Source organism: Diplotaxodon limnothrissa, linkage group LG3, assembly GCF_057381915.1.
Source record: "Diplotaxodon limnothrissa isolate DT_005_m linkage group LG3, D_limnothrissa_male_GT1.1, whole genome shotgun sequence".
NCBI classification, from domain to species: Eukaryota; Metazoa; Chordata; class Actinopteri; order Cichliformes; family Cichlidae; genus Diplotaxodon; species Diplotaxodon limnothrissa.
Window position 1 is genome coordinate 62,518,799 of NC_140598.1, and position 21,396 is coordinate 62,540,194.

Consider the following 21,396-nt stretch of genomic DNA (forward strand, 5'->3'; position numbering starts at 1 on the left):
CATGTACGCTCACCAAGCTCTGCGCCTATGCTATCTACTCCTATGTCTGTTAAGCTAACCATTCTAGCCATGACCATGGTTGAGTATGAAGCACTATGAACATCTTGCTCTAAGTAATGCAGTCGAATCAAATCAATTTTCACCACCGAGTAACTGGCATCGCCACAATTAATGAAGCAACTATCTAAGAGCAACAGGTTGTTTTTTCAGAGGTCTAAGCTTGTTCACACTAGAGCTGCCAAGGACATTTTACAGTCATGTAACCCTGTTCAAATAAAACCGCATCATCTAAAATCATTTGAATTTTTTGCATACACCAACAGAGCCATTTTGACCACCACAGAAATCAATTTAAAACGCTGCACTCAACAATTGTGGCATGTCTGGTTGCCTAGCACCACGCACTGTTTACACACATTTTGATATGAAGCCTGCTATATCACGGCCCAGAGCTAGCTAGATGTGACTGATAGATAAATATATCGGGGCCCGTAGTTAGATGAAAGATGAAAAATCTCCGCAGGGTTGAACGGGCTGTGGATGGGATATTGCTGCCAGGCGGAGCAGAGCACATGACGGATGCACGGAAAAATCGGGCGGGTTGCTGGCAGCGCAGCGGGAGCCAGGTGGAAGAACAGACATAACTGTTGTGATTATCAGGAGTCATGCAAACCATGCTGGCATATGAAAGAAATCCAAAGCTTAACTGCGGGCCCCTCTCGTGCCGGTTTCTAAGCTGTGATTGGATATAGCTGTTTGGGAGAGGGGTTTCCAGAAAGACAGCTGGTTGATGGTTTTGTCTCCTCCTTTTCCTTCTGGATTTAGGAGCTGAGGATGAAGCTGTCCATAATTGTGTACATTACTAATTCAAGAGTCAACTGTTGTGAGCAGACTCCTGTACGTACAAACACTGGCAAAGCTAGTAGAGGGTACAAGAGATAAAACAAGATTTTGTAGAGAGATATGCAGGGAAGTGTTCACATGCATGCACACGGATCATAAACATGCCCCCTTCCATTATTTCTTAGTCTCTGTCAAGCTGAAAGTGCATCCAGGCTTTGAAATCTACTTCATGAAATGAAAGCTTTCAATAATTTTCATTTGTGTTTCCCAGATCAGGCTGATTGTGCAGACGTAACAGTTTGAAACAGTCATTCATTTAGTGCACTTTGAAATGGAGATATGTTCCAGAAGGGTTCAGGAAATAGCCAAAAACAGAGAGGGAGAGAGCGCAGTTCCACACAGGAGCTCGAGCTTGTTGTGGCACCACTTTAGAGGCACCATCTGCCTCATTCATAGCTCAGCAGATCACAGGGCTTTCCATAGGAAAACATAAACTCCTTTCAGAGCGTCTACGTCTGTGCGCCCACACGCGTCCATCCACAAGACAGCGCTGTCTGAGGAACAAATAAACGTTCATTATCATCAGCCGTCTTTGTTTCAGCCGAAGACACGTGTGAGCGGGCATGTCAAGGCTGCAGAAAGCAAATGCGGCAGAAAGATACACAGCCGGCTGCAGCCTTCCCTTTAGGTTAGTGAATGCAGCTCATTGAGGCTTGCTGATTGGCAAAGGGGTCGCTTCCTCGGGATAGGCTGGTTAATTAGATAATTAGCTGCAGCAGCTCCTAATGAGAGCCCTATACCGCTTCATCCAGCGCAGGTGGATAACGCATACATACTCACCGCCTCTCTCCTTCTACATATTCATCGGCTATTCCATCACTGCCATGAAATTAACACCTCTGCATAAATTCTTTAATTTGTTGAGCGCAGGGGAGTCAGTGCAAATGCTCCTCACGCACACACACCTCTGGCACCTTGGAGAACCACGTAAGGTTTTCAATTAAAGAACCAGGTGTTGAAACAGGTTGAAAATGAAAGTGTGTGTAGGTATTCAAGACGCTAGATCCGAACATCTAAAACTCACAATCTGGCTCTAATAAACTGACAGAAGCTTCTTGGCGTGCACGCACACTTCTTAGGCTACGTCCACACGTACACAGGTATTTTTGAAAACGAAGATTTTCCGTTTTCGTTTATAAAAAAAATCCCGTCCACACGTAAAAGCCAAAAACGAAGGAAAATGCTGTTAGGAACATGCCAAAGCAGCAGGTGGCGCTATATCCCTAGCCGTGTAGAAATGTTGGCCAATCAGAAGTCAATAAGCCTGGGTGGGAAAAAGTAAACAAAGATGGCGCATAGAAGCAGAACTGAGTCATATGTGTGGAGGGACAGTAACTGTGTGTATATGTAAGCATTTAAACACTGCAGAGAGTACAATTAACAGTAACAGTATTGTAGAAATCCATTTCACCGAAACAATAACGTGGCGCACAGTGTGACGTCAAAAAATGCGCACACTTTGACGCTGCGTTTTCTCCGTTTACCTCGTCCACACGTAAACGCAAAAACTGAGTTTTTGAAAATATCCACCCTGGCAGGAGTTTTTAAAAATCTCCGTTTTCAGTGACCAAAAACGCCGTTTACTTGTGGACGAAAGGCGCAAATGCATAGAAAAATCTGCGTTTTCAAAAATACCCGGGTACGTGTGGACATAGCCTTAGTGTGTTTACCTGTGAACTGCAGCAGACAGTGACCAACTCTGTATACGTGTGTCTTTTGGGACTAATGATGCCATAACTTGATTGTTGTCTCTAAGATGGCAGATGAATAGCCAGGAGGGGGGATGTGGCACATGGAGTAAGCCTGGCTCAGAGGTGACATGGCTGGGTAAGGGGAGAGGCAGGAACTGCGTCTCTCTGGGTCTGACTGCGTGGACCAGAAAGGAGGTGGAGGAGGGCGCAGAGGAGAGGAGAGCAGGTGTAGCCTGGCTCCCACACTGCTCACAGCATCTGTTACTGGGCCACTGAGTTACTATGATCAGCCTGTGTTTGGCATGTGTGTGTGTGGAGAAGAGTGAGCTACACGGATGGGTGAACTCTATTTCTCTCACTACTCTCTCTGCGCTGCGCTTGCTTTCCCTTTTGTCCACCTCCTTCTCCCTTCTGCTCTCTCATTCAATTATGCATGTGTGTGTGTGTGTGTTGATGTTAGGTGTTATCACCTCTGCCATGATCATACTTTTCCTCCTGTCAATCACGGCCAACACAGTCAACACCGGGCAGTTCTGTCCTTGACCTCGCCCGTCCTAAAATGCAAATGACTTGAGTAGCCACACATATTCCCGGTGTGCGCAGCAGAAGAGGGGAATACGTAACACGAGCAACGAAGCACGCACACTTCCCCTTCTGGCCTCAGGTGCTGTGTTAGCCAGCACTGATAGGTTAATGCAGCAGTAATAGCAGGACAGACATGCGTTTGCGTGCGTGTTAGTGGAGATCTAGGGAAGAAGAGCGCAGATCGACTGTGATGTCCAGCTGTGCCCCATCTAAAAGACTACTCCAAGAGAGCTGGAGCCCCGGGATGACCTGGTGTTTCTGGAATGAAAGATGTCACAGCAGAGCAGGCTGACAGGAAGAAGCGCAGGGTGGTGTAATGGGAAACAGCAGGCGGTGTGTAAATCAGTGAGGAAATGATGCGAAGATAAACAGGGCACAGCGGCACGGTGGAGCAGCGGTTAGCGCTGTTGTCTCACAGCAAGAAGGTCCTGGGTTTAAATCCAGCCTGTGAGTTCCTCCCAAAATCCAAAGATATGCTGGGCTTAGGCTTACTAGTTATTTAGTTAAGTGTGAATGCGAGCGCGGTTGTCTCTGGGACAGACTTTCACCCTGTCCAGTGTGTACCTCTATGTAAAAAAAAAAAGAAGAAAAAAAACATACTAAGTCTCAGGGACAGGACCTCAAAATGATGTCATCATCGCAGACACTCAGGAAAGTAAATACCTGGAGCTGCTATATCATTTATATTGTGAGACAACACTTTTTTAAAGATGTAAAAATCTATCACAGACAGTATGTTATAGCACCGGTCCCCAACCTTTATTAATGTCAGACAATATTTTCACGGACCGGCCTTTAAGGTGTCGCGGACAAATACAACAGGATACGACCAAGACAGAAACTGTGGTATTTTTTAAAATATAATAATAAAAAACACAAATTCACTGTGTAATTGTGTAACTTTATTACCTTAAATCTGCAACAAGATTGAGAGTAACATCCCCCTCTCTGCCCCTTAATGCTCTCTGGTCGCTATGGTAACACGTAAATATTTCTTTCAAACTAAGACACACAACTACAACACAGGAAAAGACCCAGGGAAACCTGGAAACCATAAATTTCCGTACCGGTCCGTGTACCGGTCCGTGGCCCGCGGGTTGGGGACCTCTGTGTTATAGCATTTGTAAAAGCTTTTACTATTTTTGCTGTGAGCCTAGGTTGATCACGGTGGCCAGGACTAGTCGGCAATACCTTTTTTTGACTGATTATCCAGCACAAAGAATAAATGTTTGGAGGTACAAAGTTCCTCATATTCCTGGTGGTTCTGATATGAGACCAGATGACATTAAGGACGACGTTCCCAATCTTTTTAAAGATCTTAAGGCGTTTCTAAAAATATCCCCCACATGTATCGAAATTCTAAACACTGTGCAACAATCTAGCAGCTAAAACAACAGAAGAAGAAATTACATTTTTTAAGCGCCCAAGGCTGCAATCCTGCTGACCGAGAGCAGATTATTGAATTTCTTTCTATCCAATTCTTCACATTATGAGATGCCTTTAGGGCCAAACTAATTTATTGGCAGCTTTCACCTTTATTTCACTTCAATCCTAATTTTACAAAATGTCAACACTCTGTGTGTTTTGTCATTGCTCTCAGGTCCAGATGGCTTCATGAAGGGCTCCTGGTTTTAGATATTAGATGGCATTAATGTTTAACGCCCAAGCAGGTATAAATTTACAGCAGTAGATGCACTGACTTCAAATAAAGCCACACAACATGGATACTGTCAGAGGAGAGGCAAAGAAAGCCATTTTAATTCACTCGGGTGAAAAATCCATCACCTGTCATTCATAACTCACACATAACTCACAGGTGACAGCATCAACTTCACAGGATCATGGAGAGGTGTTTGGGAGTATTCGGAAAATCATTAAAAACAAGCTCAAGCTTAAGACGAAGCAGAACAGAAGGCAAAACATAAAGAAAGAAAGAAATGAAGGAAAATCACATTTAATGGTGTAACACTTTCAATGGGGGATAGCTTCTTGTTCACAGAAAAGTCGGCTCGTGTTTGTGATTACATTAGTAATTCACTGCAACCAAAGCACATACTTCTGTTTGAGTGAATGCTAAGAGAAACAAACACACGCACAGCCTACAGTGCAGTGAGCATTAAATACACAGCAGTGTAGAATCCTAATGCCATATGTTAATTATTACGTCTTTGTGTTGGCTGCGTGCAAAGAGAGCTCAAAGGCTGACACAAACATCACACGGCACCGCGGCGGGTTCCACATACAAATGCTGACTGCTTTTCTTAGCAGTGTTTACACTCGCTAACAGCCTGTCTTTATGAGCGCCAGTCTGAATGTACAGATGCACGCGGATGATCGTTTGGTTCCCCAAACAACTCCGCTATCCCCATGGGAGAACTAAGTCCCCCAGTTAGCCCTGTAGCGCTGCGCGATGATTCAAACGGCTGTGATCCCTCTGTAATGATGATCCATCCGCAGCTATTACCAGCCCATGGTTTCTCACTTACCAAGCTGATTGTTTGACATGTGAGACATACATCAGGGTAATTTGCCCTATAACTCTTTTTTTAAAAGAGCACCCAAAGCAAACCACGCACTGTGTGTGAAGATGGGAGTCAGAAGTTGGAGGTAAATGAAACGGAAGATGAGCAGAGGACAAAACATGGGAGCAAATGGAGAAGAGAAGGTAAAAGTAGTAAGAAGGTAAAGAGGGTGGCCGCCTATGGTTTTATAGCCAGGTCTCAATGGGAATTATCAGATTTGTGCCCAGTAAAGAAACACGTCAAGTGTTATATAACCCCCAACAAAGCCCAGTTTTGAGTCCAACACTGGATTACGTCAATGAAAAAGATGAAGAGACAAGAAAAATGATTCACTGTGCTTTAGGTCACTAATATAAACTCTAAGACTGTCATCCACCTCTGTTAACTCTGTTCTAATGCAGTTCAGTTCAAGGTTAATTCAGTGTCATGTAGATATAGCACCAGTGCCCAAGAACATCTCGAGAACATCTTATCTCAAGGTGTTTTCGATAAGGCCCTACAATATTAGAGAAAACCCCAAGAATCGATGAGGAAGCACTTGGCAACAGCGTCAAGGAAAAACTCTGCTTTAACAGGAAGAAACCCCCTGAAGAACCAAAACAGCAGAGCATAAAGAGACCATAAACAAAACATGACAGGAGAAAGTAGACAAAATGGCATGCAGCAGAGGCATGTAAGCACATGGAGAGTAAAACCGATGGGAGTGAAGAAGAAATTGCATGATGGGAAGTTCCTCAGTACCCTGGGCCTATGGCAGCGTAAGTAAGACATGGTTCCGGGTCAACTAATCCTGCCTTGACTATTAGCTTCATTAGAAAGTAAAGAAATGGTTTCTGTGTCCTGAATCCAAACTGGGAGCTGATTCCACTGGTGAAGGACCAGATCGCTGAAGGATGTACTTTTAGAAACATTAGGAACTAAAAGTTAGCCTGCGGTCTGTTGGGATACTATGAGGTGTTCAGGCTACAATGAGGGCTGATCGTTTGCAACAGTGGGAAAGGCAAGCTTTTGAATCATTTAGAAAAAAAAAACACTGAAGCTTTTATGACACTGTGGCTGTTCTTTATGATTAAATCTAAACTCAAAGTCTTTACAGATTTATAATGTTGGAGATGTGAAGGTAGGAAGCACTGCTGGATAAAGTGACCTTTGAAAGTAACTTGTCACATTATAACATTACTGCCTGAAGGTAACATAACACCCTGTTGCAACTCCTTGTGCATATTAGTTACATAGTCCAGAGGGCATGCACACTACATTACGAGTGCCTCTGAATGTACTGAGTGGGTCTCGCTGCACGATATTATCACTCTGTGGACATCAGTAGCATCTTTTAGAAGAGTAGCAGTTTTCCTTTGCTAAAAGCCTGTGTTTAGCTAGCAGATGCTAGTTTCATGCAGGTGACAGATACAATCTGCATTTCCATAAATCAATTTCAGGTGCTTTTTAAATAAAGTGGTAATACAAGGATTACTTTCATGACGTACAGACTGTCCTTTGTGCCACCTCGCTACACAAGCTTTATTTTTTATGGCAACAAAAGGAACAGTGAAATAATAACCAAACTCCAAAACACATGATTCAATACTGCCTTGCAAGAGAAAAGAGACTTTCAATACAATACTTTTACTGTATTGTATTGGATTAATTGAAAGAGAAGCCACGGTTCTGACTTGGAGAAGAAAGAGTGGGTGTTGGCATAAGCAGCGGGTGTCCTCTTGAAATAAGAAAAACCGTCACTAGTGGGAATGGTTCCCTATTAGGATTATTGGAAGTTCCTTTAAGGTGAATTATGATGAGAGCAGAAGAGAAGATGAGAAAGTAGGAGTCAGATCAGCTGACTGACTGGCTGAGCATCAAGGCCATGGACAAACAGAGGAGAAACAACGTCTGGGGACAGATGAAAAGAAGTCATGAGGGATGTCTGAAAACACGCCTGAAACTGTGTTAATGTGTGTGTCAGCGCAGGAGAGCGTCTCACCTGTGTGTGTGTGTGTGTGTGTGTGTGTGAGACAGAGGCTAGCTGAGGTGCTAATCCCCTCTCAGAAAACAGTGGACCAGCCTGTCCTCTTTCTCAAAGTCACACTCTATACCGCCCAACACACACTTAAGACACTATGGTCCCCCTTTCTCTCCTCTCACACAGAGTCAATAGGACTTTGCTCATCAATTCTGTCGGGGGTTGCTATGGAGACTGAGAATATTGTGTGCGCGCGTGCATGCGTGCGGTTGGTGCGGTTGGCTGTGGTGTACAGCCCGCGCGTGTCTTAATATCTTCTCTGGTCCTGTCAGGTCACGTTTCACACTGATGTCTGCCTGTAGTACGGCACGCGCAGCCCACCCCCCGCAACTAAAGACCCCCCACAGAAGCCTGGAGGAGACATTTTTCAAATCCACGCTCTATGAATACCAATTCAAAAGTAACAGTGTAAAAAAGTGTGTGTGTGTGTGTGCGTACTGTAATGAAGAGTCAATGCCATCGCTCCTGCGTGCGTGCGCACAGACAGCAGCATGAAGCATATATAATTGTGCCCTAGCTGAATGTCTACTCTAGTGCACACTCAAAAATATGCAAGTTTTATTTTTAGCATCGCAGGCAAATGGAGCCCCTCTCCTCCCTCATCTCCTGCTCTCTGCCCTCACTCTCCCCCACTGTCACTTCTCTCATCTCTTAAAATCTCTCACCCTGTATTCTCAGAGCGTCTTGGCCGCGCACACACACACAGGCGGCATACATTACATCCATGCAAGGGGTTGCAGCACTAAAAATAACAAATTCTATAAGCTTTGTGCCATGCTGTTCCACCTCTGTGCTCTTATCATCATTGTTAATGTCTGAATGAATGCACAGTCTCATTTTCTCTCCTCTCAGGCAGCCGAGGGATGTAAAAAGCTTGCTGGGGTGGAGGTGACGTATGTACTGTAAGCACGTCTGTCTCCACGGCAGCCGAGCCAAGGTCAATTGCTCGGTGGCCCGGTGAAGCTTTTCATTACATATTTAACTCGGCCGAATTCCCTGTGGAGACCTCGCCGGAGACTGCCTGCTGCTCCTCTCTACCCCTTCGAAGCCCGTCTCGCTGCAAGCCCGCCTGTCTGGCTGCAGACAGGTACGACTCCACCGCATTAGCATACGCACAGAGTCAGGCGTGTCCTGCTAGGTGAATAATTCCACGGTGGTTAGCATTTGTGTAGCGCCGCCACGGCTGGCGAGGCAGCTGTTAAATAAGGGCGTCAGGGAAGACAGAGAGAGAAAAATCACATCTCTCAATCAGCCAGACGGAAAAAAAAGACCCCCAACCTCTATTACTGCCATCCTGTCTGTGCTCGACTTTCATTTTGTTTTTCTTAAATGCTCACGTATCAACTCTATCACGCACACACAGACACAAACATATAGATAAAGCCCAGAGGGGAGAGATTAGCAGAGAGAGCGAGAGAAACTATTTCTTTACATGCTAATGGAAATGTAAATCCCAGCTATGCCTTTATTCCTTAATAACTGTTTTCGAATAATAATAAAAAAAGAAGCAAAGTGGGGGAATTTTTACATTATTATTAAAAAGAAATTATAATAAGTCAAGACTAGTTCTTTCAAGAAATGGTTTTTGGAGGTTTTCTTCCCACAGGACACAGAGCGACTCTGCTGTCCTGACTAGGATTGTAACTCGCTAAATGAGATGCTGTGAAGGGTTTACAATGGATGGATTAAGGAGCAAGTTGCCACAAGGGAGAGGCGATCTAAATAGGCCGCAGAAGTAGCAAAGCACTAACCAGGATAAAGGCGGGAGCTGCAGTCTGGGATGAAGGTAAGAGTGGAGTACATCTCACTAAATAAAGTGCTTTGAATTGTGGGTAAGATTAGAAAAGCAGTATAGAAACACTACAGAGAACAATTTGACTGTCACCTGCTTCAAATATTTTTAGTCCTCGAAAGAAAGAGGATTTTTTCCCTTTTTTAATTGGAAATCAGGACAAAATAGTTTTTTGCTCATCAGTAGACAGTTACGTTGAAACCAAGCACACCATTGCTGTTCTTGTGACGTTGCCAATAAGTTTGATGTGTCACATGGCCCTCTTCCTATTGAAAAAACAAAAGTTGTATCCAAGATGGCCGACTTCTAAATGGCCACCATGGTCACCACCCATCTTGAGGAGTTTGCCCCCTCACTTATACTAATGTGCCACAAACAGGACTTTAATATCACCAACCATTCCCATTTTATTACGGTGTATCCATATAAATGGCCCACCCTGTAGACAGTGTTGAGTGTATTGTAACAGCAATGACGTGTGAACCCTGCTTCCAGGTCCAGGTCCAAACTACTCTGTGTTTATTAAAGCTGTTGCTTTTTTTTTTTAACATGTTTTAATGCTTTGTATTCCTGCAGCAGTATATGAATGACTAACCTCGTATTGTGGATGGATTATCTCAGTTGTTCTCCTGACTGAAGTTTGGAACATTTACAGCATCCTGCCATGCGATTGCATTTGTCCCTAACCATCAGGAAACCTCACATTAACTGTTATAGCGAGTCAACGCTAGACAGTTTAACTTAGGGTTATATATCCCTTTTTTTGCATGACAATTCTGTACGTTATACATCAAACCATTGTAACATAGTAACTTTAACCTTGGTAGGATGCAATGTGCTATGACTATCATCACAAGGTGGCATCTAGAAGCTGCTTGGTAACTGCTATTCAACAACAAATTCTGAATAACACCCTGTTAACAAGAGGCATCAGACCTGTTAAACATGCACTAAAAAAGCCTGAAAGAAGAGAAACTTTCAAAGCCACAGACAACTACAGCTGTCAGAGTGTTGCGTGGAACTAAGATCCTGTAAAAACTCAGCTAGCTTTTAAAACACGTCACAAGTCTGCCATTGCCAAAGAGCTTCTAATATTCTCCAGTATGCATACATGTATATACACTTGATGGGGCGACCGTGGTTCAGGGGGTTGGGTAGCTCATCTTGTAACTGGAAGGTTACCGGTTTGAACCCCAGCTCTGTCTGTCCTGGTCGTTGTGTCCTTGGGCAAGACACTTCACCTACAGCCTACTGGTGTTGGCCAGAGGGGCCGATGGCGCGATATGGCAGCCTCGCTTCTGTCAGTCTGCCCCAGGGCAGCTGTGGCTACAACTGTAGCTGCCTCCACCAGTGTGTGAATGTGAGAGTGAATGAATAGTGGAATTGTAAAGTGCTTTGAATGTCCTGAAAAGCGCTATTTAAATGCAATCCATTATTATTACTTGAGAAATAAAAAGAGAACACTGATGACTGATGACAGAGGGATTTTGACTCAGTCTGCGCTCCAGATGGGTTAATTATTAATCGCGTTAGTCATGATTACGGCACGTTAACGCTCATAGCACTAAAAAATTGTAAGGTTGCCATTGGCTTTAATCCAGATGAAAGAGGTAAACCTAAGAATGTAACCAAAGTATGGGCAAGGCATGTTTCAAAGACCAGCTTTAAGTCCTAATTAGCAGCAGTGCATTCCAATTAACTCAACTCCAGCTTTAATCATTTATATGATCAGGGTAATTAAATACATCACGACGTCGAAACCATACAGCACAGGAAACTTTGCGAGACCCAGACTAATTTGTGGTAGGCTTCGTAAACCAAGACCACAAAACTGAACTCTTGCACTGCTGACTGCAGCACCGGAAGGCTGCATCGCTGATGATATCGAATATAATCTCATGCGAAGACGTCGGCCTGCGCAGAAACACACGCTGTTTCGAGTTTTCATATCACGTGGCCACATCTAGCTTCTGTATCAATAATTCCTGCATCGCCCTTCCAAATCGACATGTCGGATTGCTGAAGCAAGAACACAAACAGCAGAAACCATCGCACAGCGTATCCACAGAGCAGACATTGATATGCATGACTGCATGCACCTACACGTGCCTGGTGCACACCACCTCTAAACACACAAACGCTCGCTTCTAACCCCACACTAGCTTTGCCTCTCTCTGTCAAAGGAAAATGCCATCCATCATGCAGGATGCATGGGGTGAAAGATTACTCACATTTCTCCCAATCATGGCCAAATTGCTCTGGATGGCTCTCATATTTGGGAGATGGCTGTGGCCGTCTCTTTGCATACAAATGACAAAGTCTCCCCCGCAATTTGCTTTCTCCTTGACTCAAAGAATGTGATGAGAGAGTTACAGACAGGGTGCAGGAAGAAGAAAATGCAGAATTGCAGCTGGAGGACTGGAAGGAGGGAGAGAGATGTAACATACAAGGACAGATAATTAAGTCCAACCTAATGCTCACGTCATTAGGTAGGGCGTGATACTCGGGGAGAATCTAATGCCGCTGCGACACCTGACTTATTTTTATCATCTTTGAAAAGTACATTTGTAATCCACACATTTAAATGTCTTTTGTACAGGATTACTTTCTTCTAAAAGTCAACACACCAGGTTCAAGCTGGCATGAAACAGCACTATGAATATCCTCAGTATGCAGAGCTATCATACAGCATTGCTCTATAAGAGTACTAACAGATATGTGACGCTGTCGTTGACCACATATAAAAAAACTATTTACATCTTACTGATAAAAACAAATCAAAGAGCGCTGGGAGCACGAATTAACAAGTTAACAAGCCAACAGTGTAGCCAGGTTTTAGTCTGGAGGTAGAAACCTAATGCCTGAAAAGTTACCAATCCCCTTGTTATGTTGAGAAAAACAGGAAACTAGCCTTTGCTTTCTATTCCCAAGTTCATCTAACCTGGAACTTTGCTAGAATTGCTTTTCCTTTCAGAAACAGGGTTTCTGCCAGTCTATTACAAGCTTGGTGGCCCATCTGGTCTAAACTGATCCACTGCTGGTCCTAAGCACTGTGGATTCTTTTTCATACATACACAAAAATATAAGCATTAAGCTGGCTAATATACAGCCATGGTTAAACAAAAGTACACACAATGATTGAAAAGCTCTTTTATTTAGTAACTGCTTTCTGTATGACTATCAATCTCTCACATGTTTGCTTGCTTTGATCATTAATGCCACGTAACAGACACGCAGACTGATGGGCAATAACAACTGTTGATAAGGTTCCTCTGTGGCATTGTGGTAACACAAACCTGAATGCGCTTAACAACAAGCTGCCAAATTGTTCTTTTATAGTGGTCCTCACTCTTGATGCACTTCTAAGGAAGTCAAGGAAATCAAGTACATTTGTTTAGCAGGGCCTTGCTGCTTTTACCCTCTTAGTTCCTGTATTAACAGTGACAGTGTACTTCTACTTCTTCAACATTTTACTTAGTAGTCTGCTGTTGCCATTAGCTGTTAAAGCTATAAAAATAGCTCAAATAACTACATGAGTTTCAAAGGGAATAAAGGATATGGCAAATATACTATAATTTACAATGAGTTTAGCTGTTCAGATGATATTCGACTACCTCCAGACACAAATTCAGGACTAACAGAGGTAAGATGAGTAAAGTAAAGCTAACTGTGATTTGGTGCTTCCTCTCTATTAAATGTTGTAAACATGAAATAAACTACCTGGTACCATGAGAAATACTAGCATGCTCCCATGTTTTTCTCAATCATTTCAATTTGACAGAAGAAAAAAAAGAAAATACCTTTTTCACACTTTTACAGTTGTGTCAGTCAGGTTAGCTAGCGTGATAGCACTCAGGATAGCCATGGCATTGCAGTAGTATTCACAATATTCTGTATGATAACAAGTGTGTGCCGGCTGCTAATGAGCACCACTTCACCTGCAAGCTAATTGGAGCTAATTACAGCTCCACAACCCTGGTGGCAGCACTTTTAGGAGGAGAATGACACTAGCGCTGACTCTAAACCACAGCGGCTAGATTTTGGCTAAAACTGTCACTCTTAACAAAGTAACAAACTCGTTACCAGCACTTTTCTGTAACAATTAACTTGATGAGAAGAATTACACTTTTATAGATAGCAGCAATCAACAATAACAAAAGCAACAAAAAGGCCTTTTAACAGTCCTTTAATAGATATTTCATATTGCATTCTGTTATTCACTGTAGCAAAAAATGCTGATGAATTCAATAGGGAAGCACTGAAAAGCAAACACTTTAGGTAATTGCATGCAAATGAAAATGTGTCACCGCAGTAAAGGCGGTTTAAATGCTCCAAAAACAACACAGCAACATCCTTTAAGAAAGAAACAAAACAAATCAAAGCCAGGCTGCCTATTTTAAAACAGCTTCCAGGAGCCCGCTCTCTCTTCGGCTAATGAAATATCTAAAGCACTTAGTTTCCTTTAGTTAGCACCTGCCTCCTTAGAGGCATGTTCCTCCTCTCCAAGCTAAATTACCGTACTTGGTCTCAGTGGAGCGAGACAGAGTGCGGTAACAAAGAGGAGAAGTCGAGTGTATTTTCAAAAAAGGGATGACGCGCTCGTGCTGGAGAGCTGCGGTGGAAGACAATAGTGTGCTGGCAGATCTCACAGTGAACTGAGCAGACAGGTTACAGCGTGCTACACCGGGCCTGTAAAGCCACTTTAACCACTTTCCAAATCCCTCACTTTCTCTCAGTGCTGCCGCTGGTACTAACAGCTCAAAAGTGCATCATAACCAAACCTTCCCCTACCAAAATACTCCGCAAAGGTTTGTTTTTTTTTTGTTTTTGTTTTTTACAATGCCTACTCTCTGTGGAATGAATTATACATCTGCAAAACAGTCATCTGAAAGTTGGAGGTTCTGGGCGAGGGCGTGCAGTTAAAATGAGGAATTGTGAGGTGCATTTCCACGTCAGTAAAAATGCCACATCTGTATATGATTTGCATGCTTGTTCTCTTCTTCCACTCCTATGTTTAATAGACTTCCTGGCAATGCAGGACTCAGTGGCCAAATAAAAAAACAGGATGTATGGTGACAAGTAGGGCTGCCACGATTTGTCGACTAGTCACGATTACGTCGACTATCAAAATCGTCGACGACTGATTTAATAGTCGACGCGTCGTTTGAAGCTTTGTAAGATCACAAAAGACGCAGGAATAAGTGGCAGGATTTAAGAGTGTAATAACGGACTGAAACAGAAGATGGCAGCATTGCATGTACAAGGATGCCAGCTACCGTTAAACCCCGAAGAAGAAGAAGAAGCAGCTGTGTCCCAGAATTCATAGCGCAGCCCAGCTCAGTTTCCAACAATGGCGGCAGCTAGTTAGTTTTAATGTTACTCTTATTATTCTTTCTGGGTCACAAAATAAAGTTTAACATATTTTCAGGCGAGAATGTAGCTGTGTAAACCTCAAATATCTGCTCAGTTTACCAGGACACCACATATTTTCAAAAGCGCTCCGACGTTTTCGGAGACATCTGTTACCCACTAGCTCGATAGCGAGCCGGGGGCTAGGCTCACTAGCGCCGTGAGAACACCGGACTCCCCGCAAATCGTTTTCAAACCCACCGCCGTCTTTCGCTACTCAGGTTAAATATATATGAGTCACTTAGATAACTTAAAATGTTATTGTTTGGCTTTTTTTTAGTATTTTATTTGTTCCTGAGTAAATCGGTTTGTCTGAGATTAAAGTTATAGTTTTTACACAGCTGAATAAACGTCAAGCAGACAGCTGATTATCAGAAGTGTGAGATGCTCCAGAATCTACTCCGGTGTCCTGTTATATTTTAGATAGCAAGGAGTTTATTAAACTTCACCGAAACAATCTGCAAATTTCATTAAAATTTAATAAACTATCATCTTGTCTTTATTTTTAGTGAGCACATACCTTAAACACTTAAAGCTGTAAGCTAATGATAGTTATATAAGAGCAGATGCTGCTGGTGCAATAAGCTGTAGTTTTACGTCCAATGGATGATGATCTGATTAGTCGACTAATCGCAAAAATAATCGGTGACTAGTCGACTATCAAAATAATCGTTTGTGGCAGCCCTAGTGACAAGAGTACGAGAATTAAGTAAGTAAGCTAAAAGATCTCACAAAGCAACAAATCATGCCACCACATAATGAAAAAGCTGACATACTTTTATTATCAGTCTGAAAAGAGCCATTTCTAAGGCTTTAGGACTCCAGTATTGAAGTGACTGGCCTACCAAGATTCCTCCAAGAGTCTACTGATGACTCATCAGGTCACAAAATAACACAGAACAATACTTAAAGACCTGCAGGCTTCACTTGCCTCAGTCAAGTTCAGAGTTCATGATGCTACAAGAATCACACCAGCAGTCAAACATGGTGGTAGTGTAACGGTCTTGGGCTGTTTTGTTGCCTCGGGACCTGTTAGACTTGCCATAATTGAGGGAAACATGAATTCTGCTCTGTATCAGGAAATTCTGAAGGACAATGTCCAACCATCATTGTGCTCTGAAGGTGTTGGTTGCATTTGGGTTATCCAAGTCCACCTCTGAATAGCTCAAAAAGAAAACAAACAAAATAAGATGCTTTGGTATCACCTTAAGCAGTCTGTTAATACTTTTCAGTCTGAATTATAACAATTCTACAAAGAAGAGTGGGCCAAAGTTCCTCCAAAGCACTGTGAAACATTCACTGCCGGTTATCACAAATACTTAATTGCAGCTGTTGATGCCAAGGATGGCACAACCAGTTATTAGGTTTAGAGGGCAATTACTTATTAACATAGTGCCGCAAGGATAATAAATAAGCAAAAAAAAAAAAAAAAAAAAGTCAGGAAGGGTGTAAACAGTTTTTCGCAGCACTTTAACTTTAACTCTATGTAGACCAGTGTTTCCCAACCTTTTGGAGCCACTGCACATATTTCACATTAGAAAAATCACACGGCACACCACCAAACAAAAATGTCACAAAAAGGATATTGATCATTTTCCCCCTGCGCACCAGGCACAGTGGAATTGGTTTGGTTTGTCCCCAGTATACTTTTTTTGCTTTCTTTTGACCACTACTCATGCCAGGGCTTCATCTGGGTCGGAATTTTCTCCAGGATCCAGGTCAGATTGACTACGTTTTCTTTTCAAATATTTATCTATTTATTTATTACACGCTTTGTCGTCTCACTCACAGCATGACTATTATGTAATTTCTTCTTCGTCTTCTTCTGTTTTATTGGCAACCCATTTAATGAGAGCAGGTAGTTGTACTGCCCTCTAGTGGAAGAGAAAGTAATCAATCTGCCCGTTACTAATCAGGTTGAACCAGATAATCTTCCACGGCACACCTGATTATTTCTCATGGCACACCTATCCACAGTGGTTGGGAAACAATTATGTAGACAAATCTAGACACGATTTAAGGTAAGATTTTTTTTTTTTTTAAATTTTAGGAGAAATCTAGTGCATATGAAGCCATGTGCTTCATTACTCCCAACTTAAAATAAGTCACTGTTGATTATGGCTCCATATATGTCTTCGACCACATTTTTGAAAGTAAAATTCTTCTGATTAATACATTGCAAAACCATATCTACCTTCTCTTCTACCTGCTCTTCATTCTACTTATTCTGCGTTCTTCTATTTTATGAGAAAAGGGACCATGATGCACGGTGGGATGGTGGTTAGCACTGTTGCCGCACAGCAAGAAGGTTCTGAATTCAATTCCACCACTAGGCCGGGGTCTTTCTGTGTGGAGTTTGCATGTTCTTATGTGGGTTCCCTCCGGGTACTCCGGCTTCCTCCCACAGTCCAAAGACATGCAGTTAGTGGGGATAGGTTAACTGATCAATCTAAATTGCCCATAGGTGTGAATGTGAGAGCGAATGGTTGTCTGTCTCTGTGTGTTAGCCCTTTAACAGACTGGCGACCTGTCCAGGGTGTACCCCGCCTCTCGCCCTATGACAGCTGGGATAAGCTCCAGCACCCCCCACGACTCTGAAAAGGATAAGTGGAAGCGAATGGCTGGATGGATAAAACTGTGCACATCTTTATAAATTGCAGTCCTCCTGATTCAACCTGGTTTAGACTTCAGCATTTAACCATAAACACTCAAGGAGTCTTTGCACATTTTTATAATTTGATCCTTCCAGTCCCATTGTATCAGGCTCCACCACAATACTATCCACAACTTTACCAAATGATCGTGATCTATCCTGGCACCATCACCAAGGGATACCATGGAAACTAAGCTTGAATTGTAACATTTTTTATTTCTTTTTATTCACACTGCAAACTGGGTAAAGACAAGCCAAACTTCCTTTCTGGTGTGTTTCAGCTGAACGAGTCTGGCTAGTGTCTTCATCTCAGCTCCCCCTGTTTCCAAGAAAGGGTTTACAATGCAAAAGTTTTGTAAAAAACAAAAACAAAAACAAAAAAAAGGCCATCAGTATTCAAAGAAAATTAAAGAATTACACAATCGGTGTTTAGACAGTGAGGGGAAATCTATAAGCAAGTGAGCTGTAACGATCAGGCCCTGGACTGGTTGTCATTACAATGATGGATTCTATTCATGTCACCCATCATCGACTCAGTTTAGAGAAAAGAAGAAACGTTCTTTTAGCTCAGCGTTTGGGGAGATATGGAATATAAATCGAATCTATTTGTTGGTGCAAATCTGTTAGCATGAAAAAGTCATGAGGGCCACTCACCGAGCACGCCGAGCCTGTAGTTCATGGTTACCACGATCACGTTGCCGTAGGCGGCGAGGACGCTGGCATCAAACATGTTTCCTGTGCCTTCCATGTAGGAGCCGCCGTGAATAAACAGCATCACCGGCTTCTTCCTGCGGTCACGGATATCTACATACACAAACAGGGAAAAACAGAGTGTGAAAGAACAAAAAGTCAATGACTGCATTCACAGTTATGATTAGACATTGTGTTAGACCATAGTATATGGAACAAACTGCAGCGTGATGAAAACACAGCACTGGATCAGTGCTGCATTACTTACTGCGGCTGGATGCCAACCTTTAAAAATGGGCTTGAGCTCATTTAGATTTCAGCCAATGATTCTAACAACAGGCAGTAACGAGAGGCGCCACCGTGAGAATCTTGTCAAATGTTTCCTGGTGATTAAAGCGAGAAAAAAAAGGCTTGAAGAAAATTACCAGCTACTGTAGTGCTTCACATTAGAGCCTGTCGTGCATCAGTCTTTACTTCACACTGAGGCCAAGATTGACTAAAACTGATGCAATTCCTAGCGCAGTGCAAAAGCATCTGTGTGTGCAACTGAAAATTGATGGCAGCCTGAGGCAATTAGTTTCAACAGAGAATGTCCAGATAAATTCACAGAATATCTGCACAACAGCTCTTATGATGGGGTAGCTCAATGTGTTGGTGTCAGAGTTCACCCCAAAGAGCTCTCTGCTGCAGAGAAGAGATGTTTAACACTGTTCAAACAGCCACTCTCTAGTAAACACACTCAAAGCAATGTGGCACAACATACAGAAGGTAAAAAAGAAGGTACCAGGATGACACTAGGAAACATATCAAAGCCGGGCCCCAAAGGAGTGGAGCTGATGTCTGTATACTCCCCTCTGAAGAGCATTCAGTGCGCAATCAACACAAAATAAAAGGCCACTGGCTCTCAATATATCATGTGTGCAATAAATTTCCATAATTTCCTCATTTTATTTTGCACCTTGGAACTCGGAACCCCCATAAATGCAAATTTCAAGTCGCCTTGAGCTGCAGAGACAGCTATAGAAACCTATTTCTAGGTCAACTCCCCTGTGTGGAATCTCTAGAAGAACACAGTTTTCTTGGACGCTATCATTTTTGCACTGGCACAAATTGTTGGTGGGTCCCGCCTGGAGGTGAAAAATGGAAAGATAGCTAAAAAGTTACCCATGAAAATGTTACGCAAGAACATTAGAAAACAAAGTTTAGCTCCAGAGTTGCTTCCCGTAAAGTTTTCTGTATTTATTTTACTGAAAGTAAGTATAAATGTGCAAACTGGAGGCAGGATCTGTCTATCTGGTTGTTCAGTCTGACGTCACTAGCCGTGTCTGGGCCTAAACTCCGCTGCAGGTCCATATATCAAACGATCACTATGGCATTACTGAGAGTTGAAAAACTGTCTAAAGTCTTTCATCTTTAATAAAATGATCAGCGTTCTGCTCTACCAGGTGTAACAATTGAGTTTAACATCCAGGCATCCATGAAAACGGAATTTATGACATTTAACGGAGTTAGAAGTTAGCAGGAAGTTAGCTCGCTAGCTTCTATCTAAATACAATATAGCATGTCCTGACTGCAGGGTTTTGGAAACAAATTAAAACGTACAGCTCTGTTATCACTTCCAGCATAAATGAAGACAGAAAACTAAACAGCAGTGACGTTTGTAGGGTTACTGAAGTTGGGCTAGCTGGTATATAATGATGTGCTACGTGACCGCTAGCGACACACAGCTATGTTAGCATAATATAAACAAGCTAACTTTTTTTCCACTCGATAAAAGTTGACGTGAGTGTTCTCGGTGGTCAGGAACAAATGTAATTGCATGGCAGGATGCTGTAAAAGGACCAAACTTCAGCCAGGAGAACAACTGAGATAATCCATCCACAATACGAGGTTAATCATTCATATACTGCTGCATGGGCTGGGCTTTAGTTACATCCTAAGGTTTTAAAAACTGAGCTTAAATAAATGATTAGCGGTAATAAAAGCCGAGGGAGGTCAACAGTGATCACTGACTGTTTTAGGAGCTTTTTGAGATCAAATAGAAGAAAATACATAACATTAAACATGTTAACAACACAAAAGCCATATTAAACGCAGACTACTTTAGGCCCGGAAGTAGGATTCGTCGCGTCATCACTGAACAACCGGATTATTAGCTATAGTGATTTAAACTAAGTTGTGGGGATAGGTTAATTGCCACTAGGTGTGAGTGTGAGTGCGAATGGTTGTCTGTCCCTGTGTGTTGGCCCTGCGACAGACTGGCGACCTGTCCAGGGTGTACCCCGCCTCTCACCCTATGACAGCTGGGATAGGCTCCAGCGACCCTGAAAAGGATAAGCGGACGCAAATGGATGGATGGATTTAAACTAGTGTTGCCTGGACAACACTAACTTAAATAATAACGCTTAAAAATGTGAAAACAAGTACTTAAAAACATATTCTCTGCAATATATTGTAAACATGAATTTCTGAGGCAAGCTGAAGGTATTCAGTTAATGTAGACCTACTGTGTTATTTATTTCCTTATTTTCTCTTATATATAATATATGATGATATATACATATAATATACTGTTACAGTGGTGGATGCTCATATTAAACAAAAAATACAAACAATGACACAGTGATTTCTCTACCACTGGCTTGAGGGCATGGCCTGCCTCCCAAACAGAACACTTCTTTGACCCCACCCACTGGATGAACTGACAGGTTGCACCAAGACCTGGTAAAAGATGAATAAAGGCTATTCTGAACCATAAAACACTTAAAGCTACTCCAGTGGAGTCTAATTATAAAAATATGAAGCTGAAAATGAGCATAACAGGTGCCCTTTAAACTCTATGGTTGCTCAGGGAAGCTATGATGATAAATTCTGGCATCCTCCACTAAGAAACTCATGCAGCTCATTTCAGAAAGCATCCAATGTCAGTCCTGAGAGTTTTCAGCATACACCCTCTCCTGCAGCGCTGTGCATGCACGTAGGACGGTCCCCGATGGGCCCTCGTTGGCCTTTGAACCAGTCTCCTAGCTGACTGTGAGCAGCGTCGCTCCTGCCTGCCAGGAGCCTACGGTAGCATATGGCACAGAAGACTCAGAGGAGTGGCACAGTGACAGCAGCCCCTGTTGGCTTCT

General features: G+C 42.7%; 1 protein-coding gene across 3 annotated transcripts in view; it reads right to left on the reverse strand.

Annotated features, from left to right (window-relative positions):
• nlgn2a (neuroligin 2a) overlaps positions 1-21,396 on the reverse strand; it is a 158,469-nt gene that overhangs the window by 62,967 nt on the left and 74,106 nt on the right. For 2 of the 3 annotated variants that reach the window (XM_085351073.1, XM_085351072.1), the window contains one exon: positions 18,230-18,379. In XM_085351073.1, coding sequence (XP_085207199.1) covers positions 18,230-18,379 — 150 coding nt within the window. The remainder of the gene's footprint in view (positions 1-18,229; positions 18,380-21,396) is intronic. The other variant, XM_085351074.1, reaches the window with a different exon arrangement.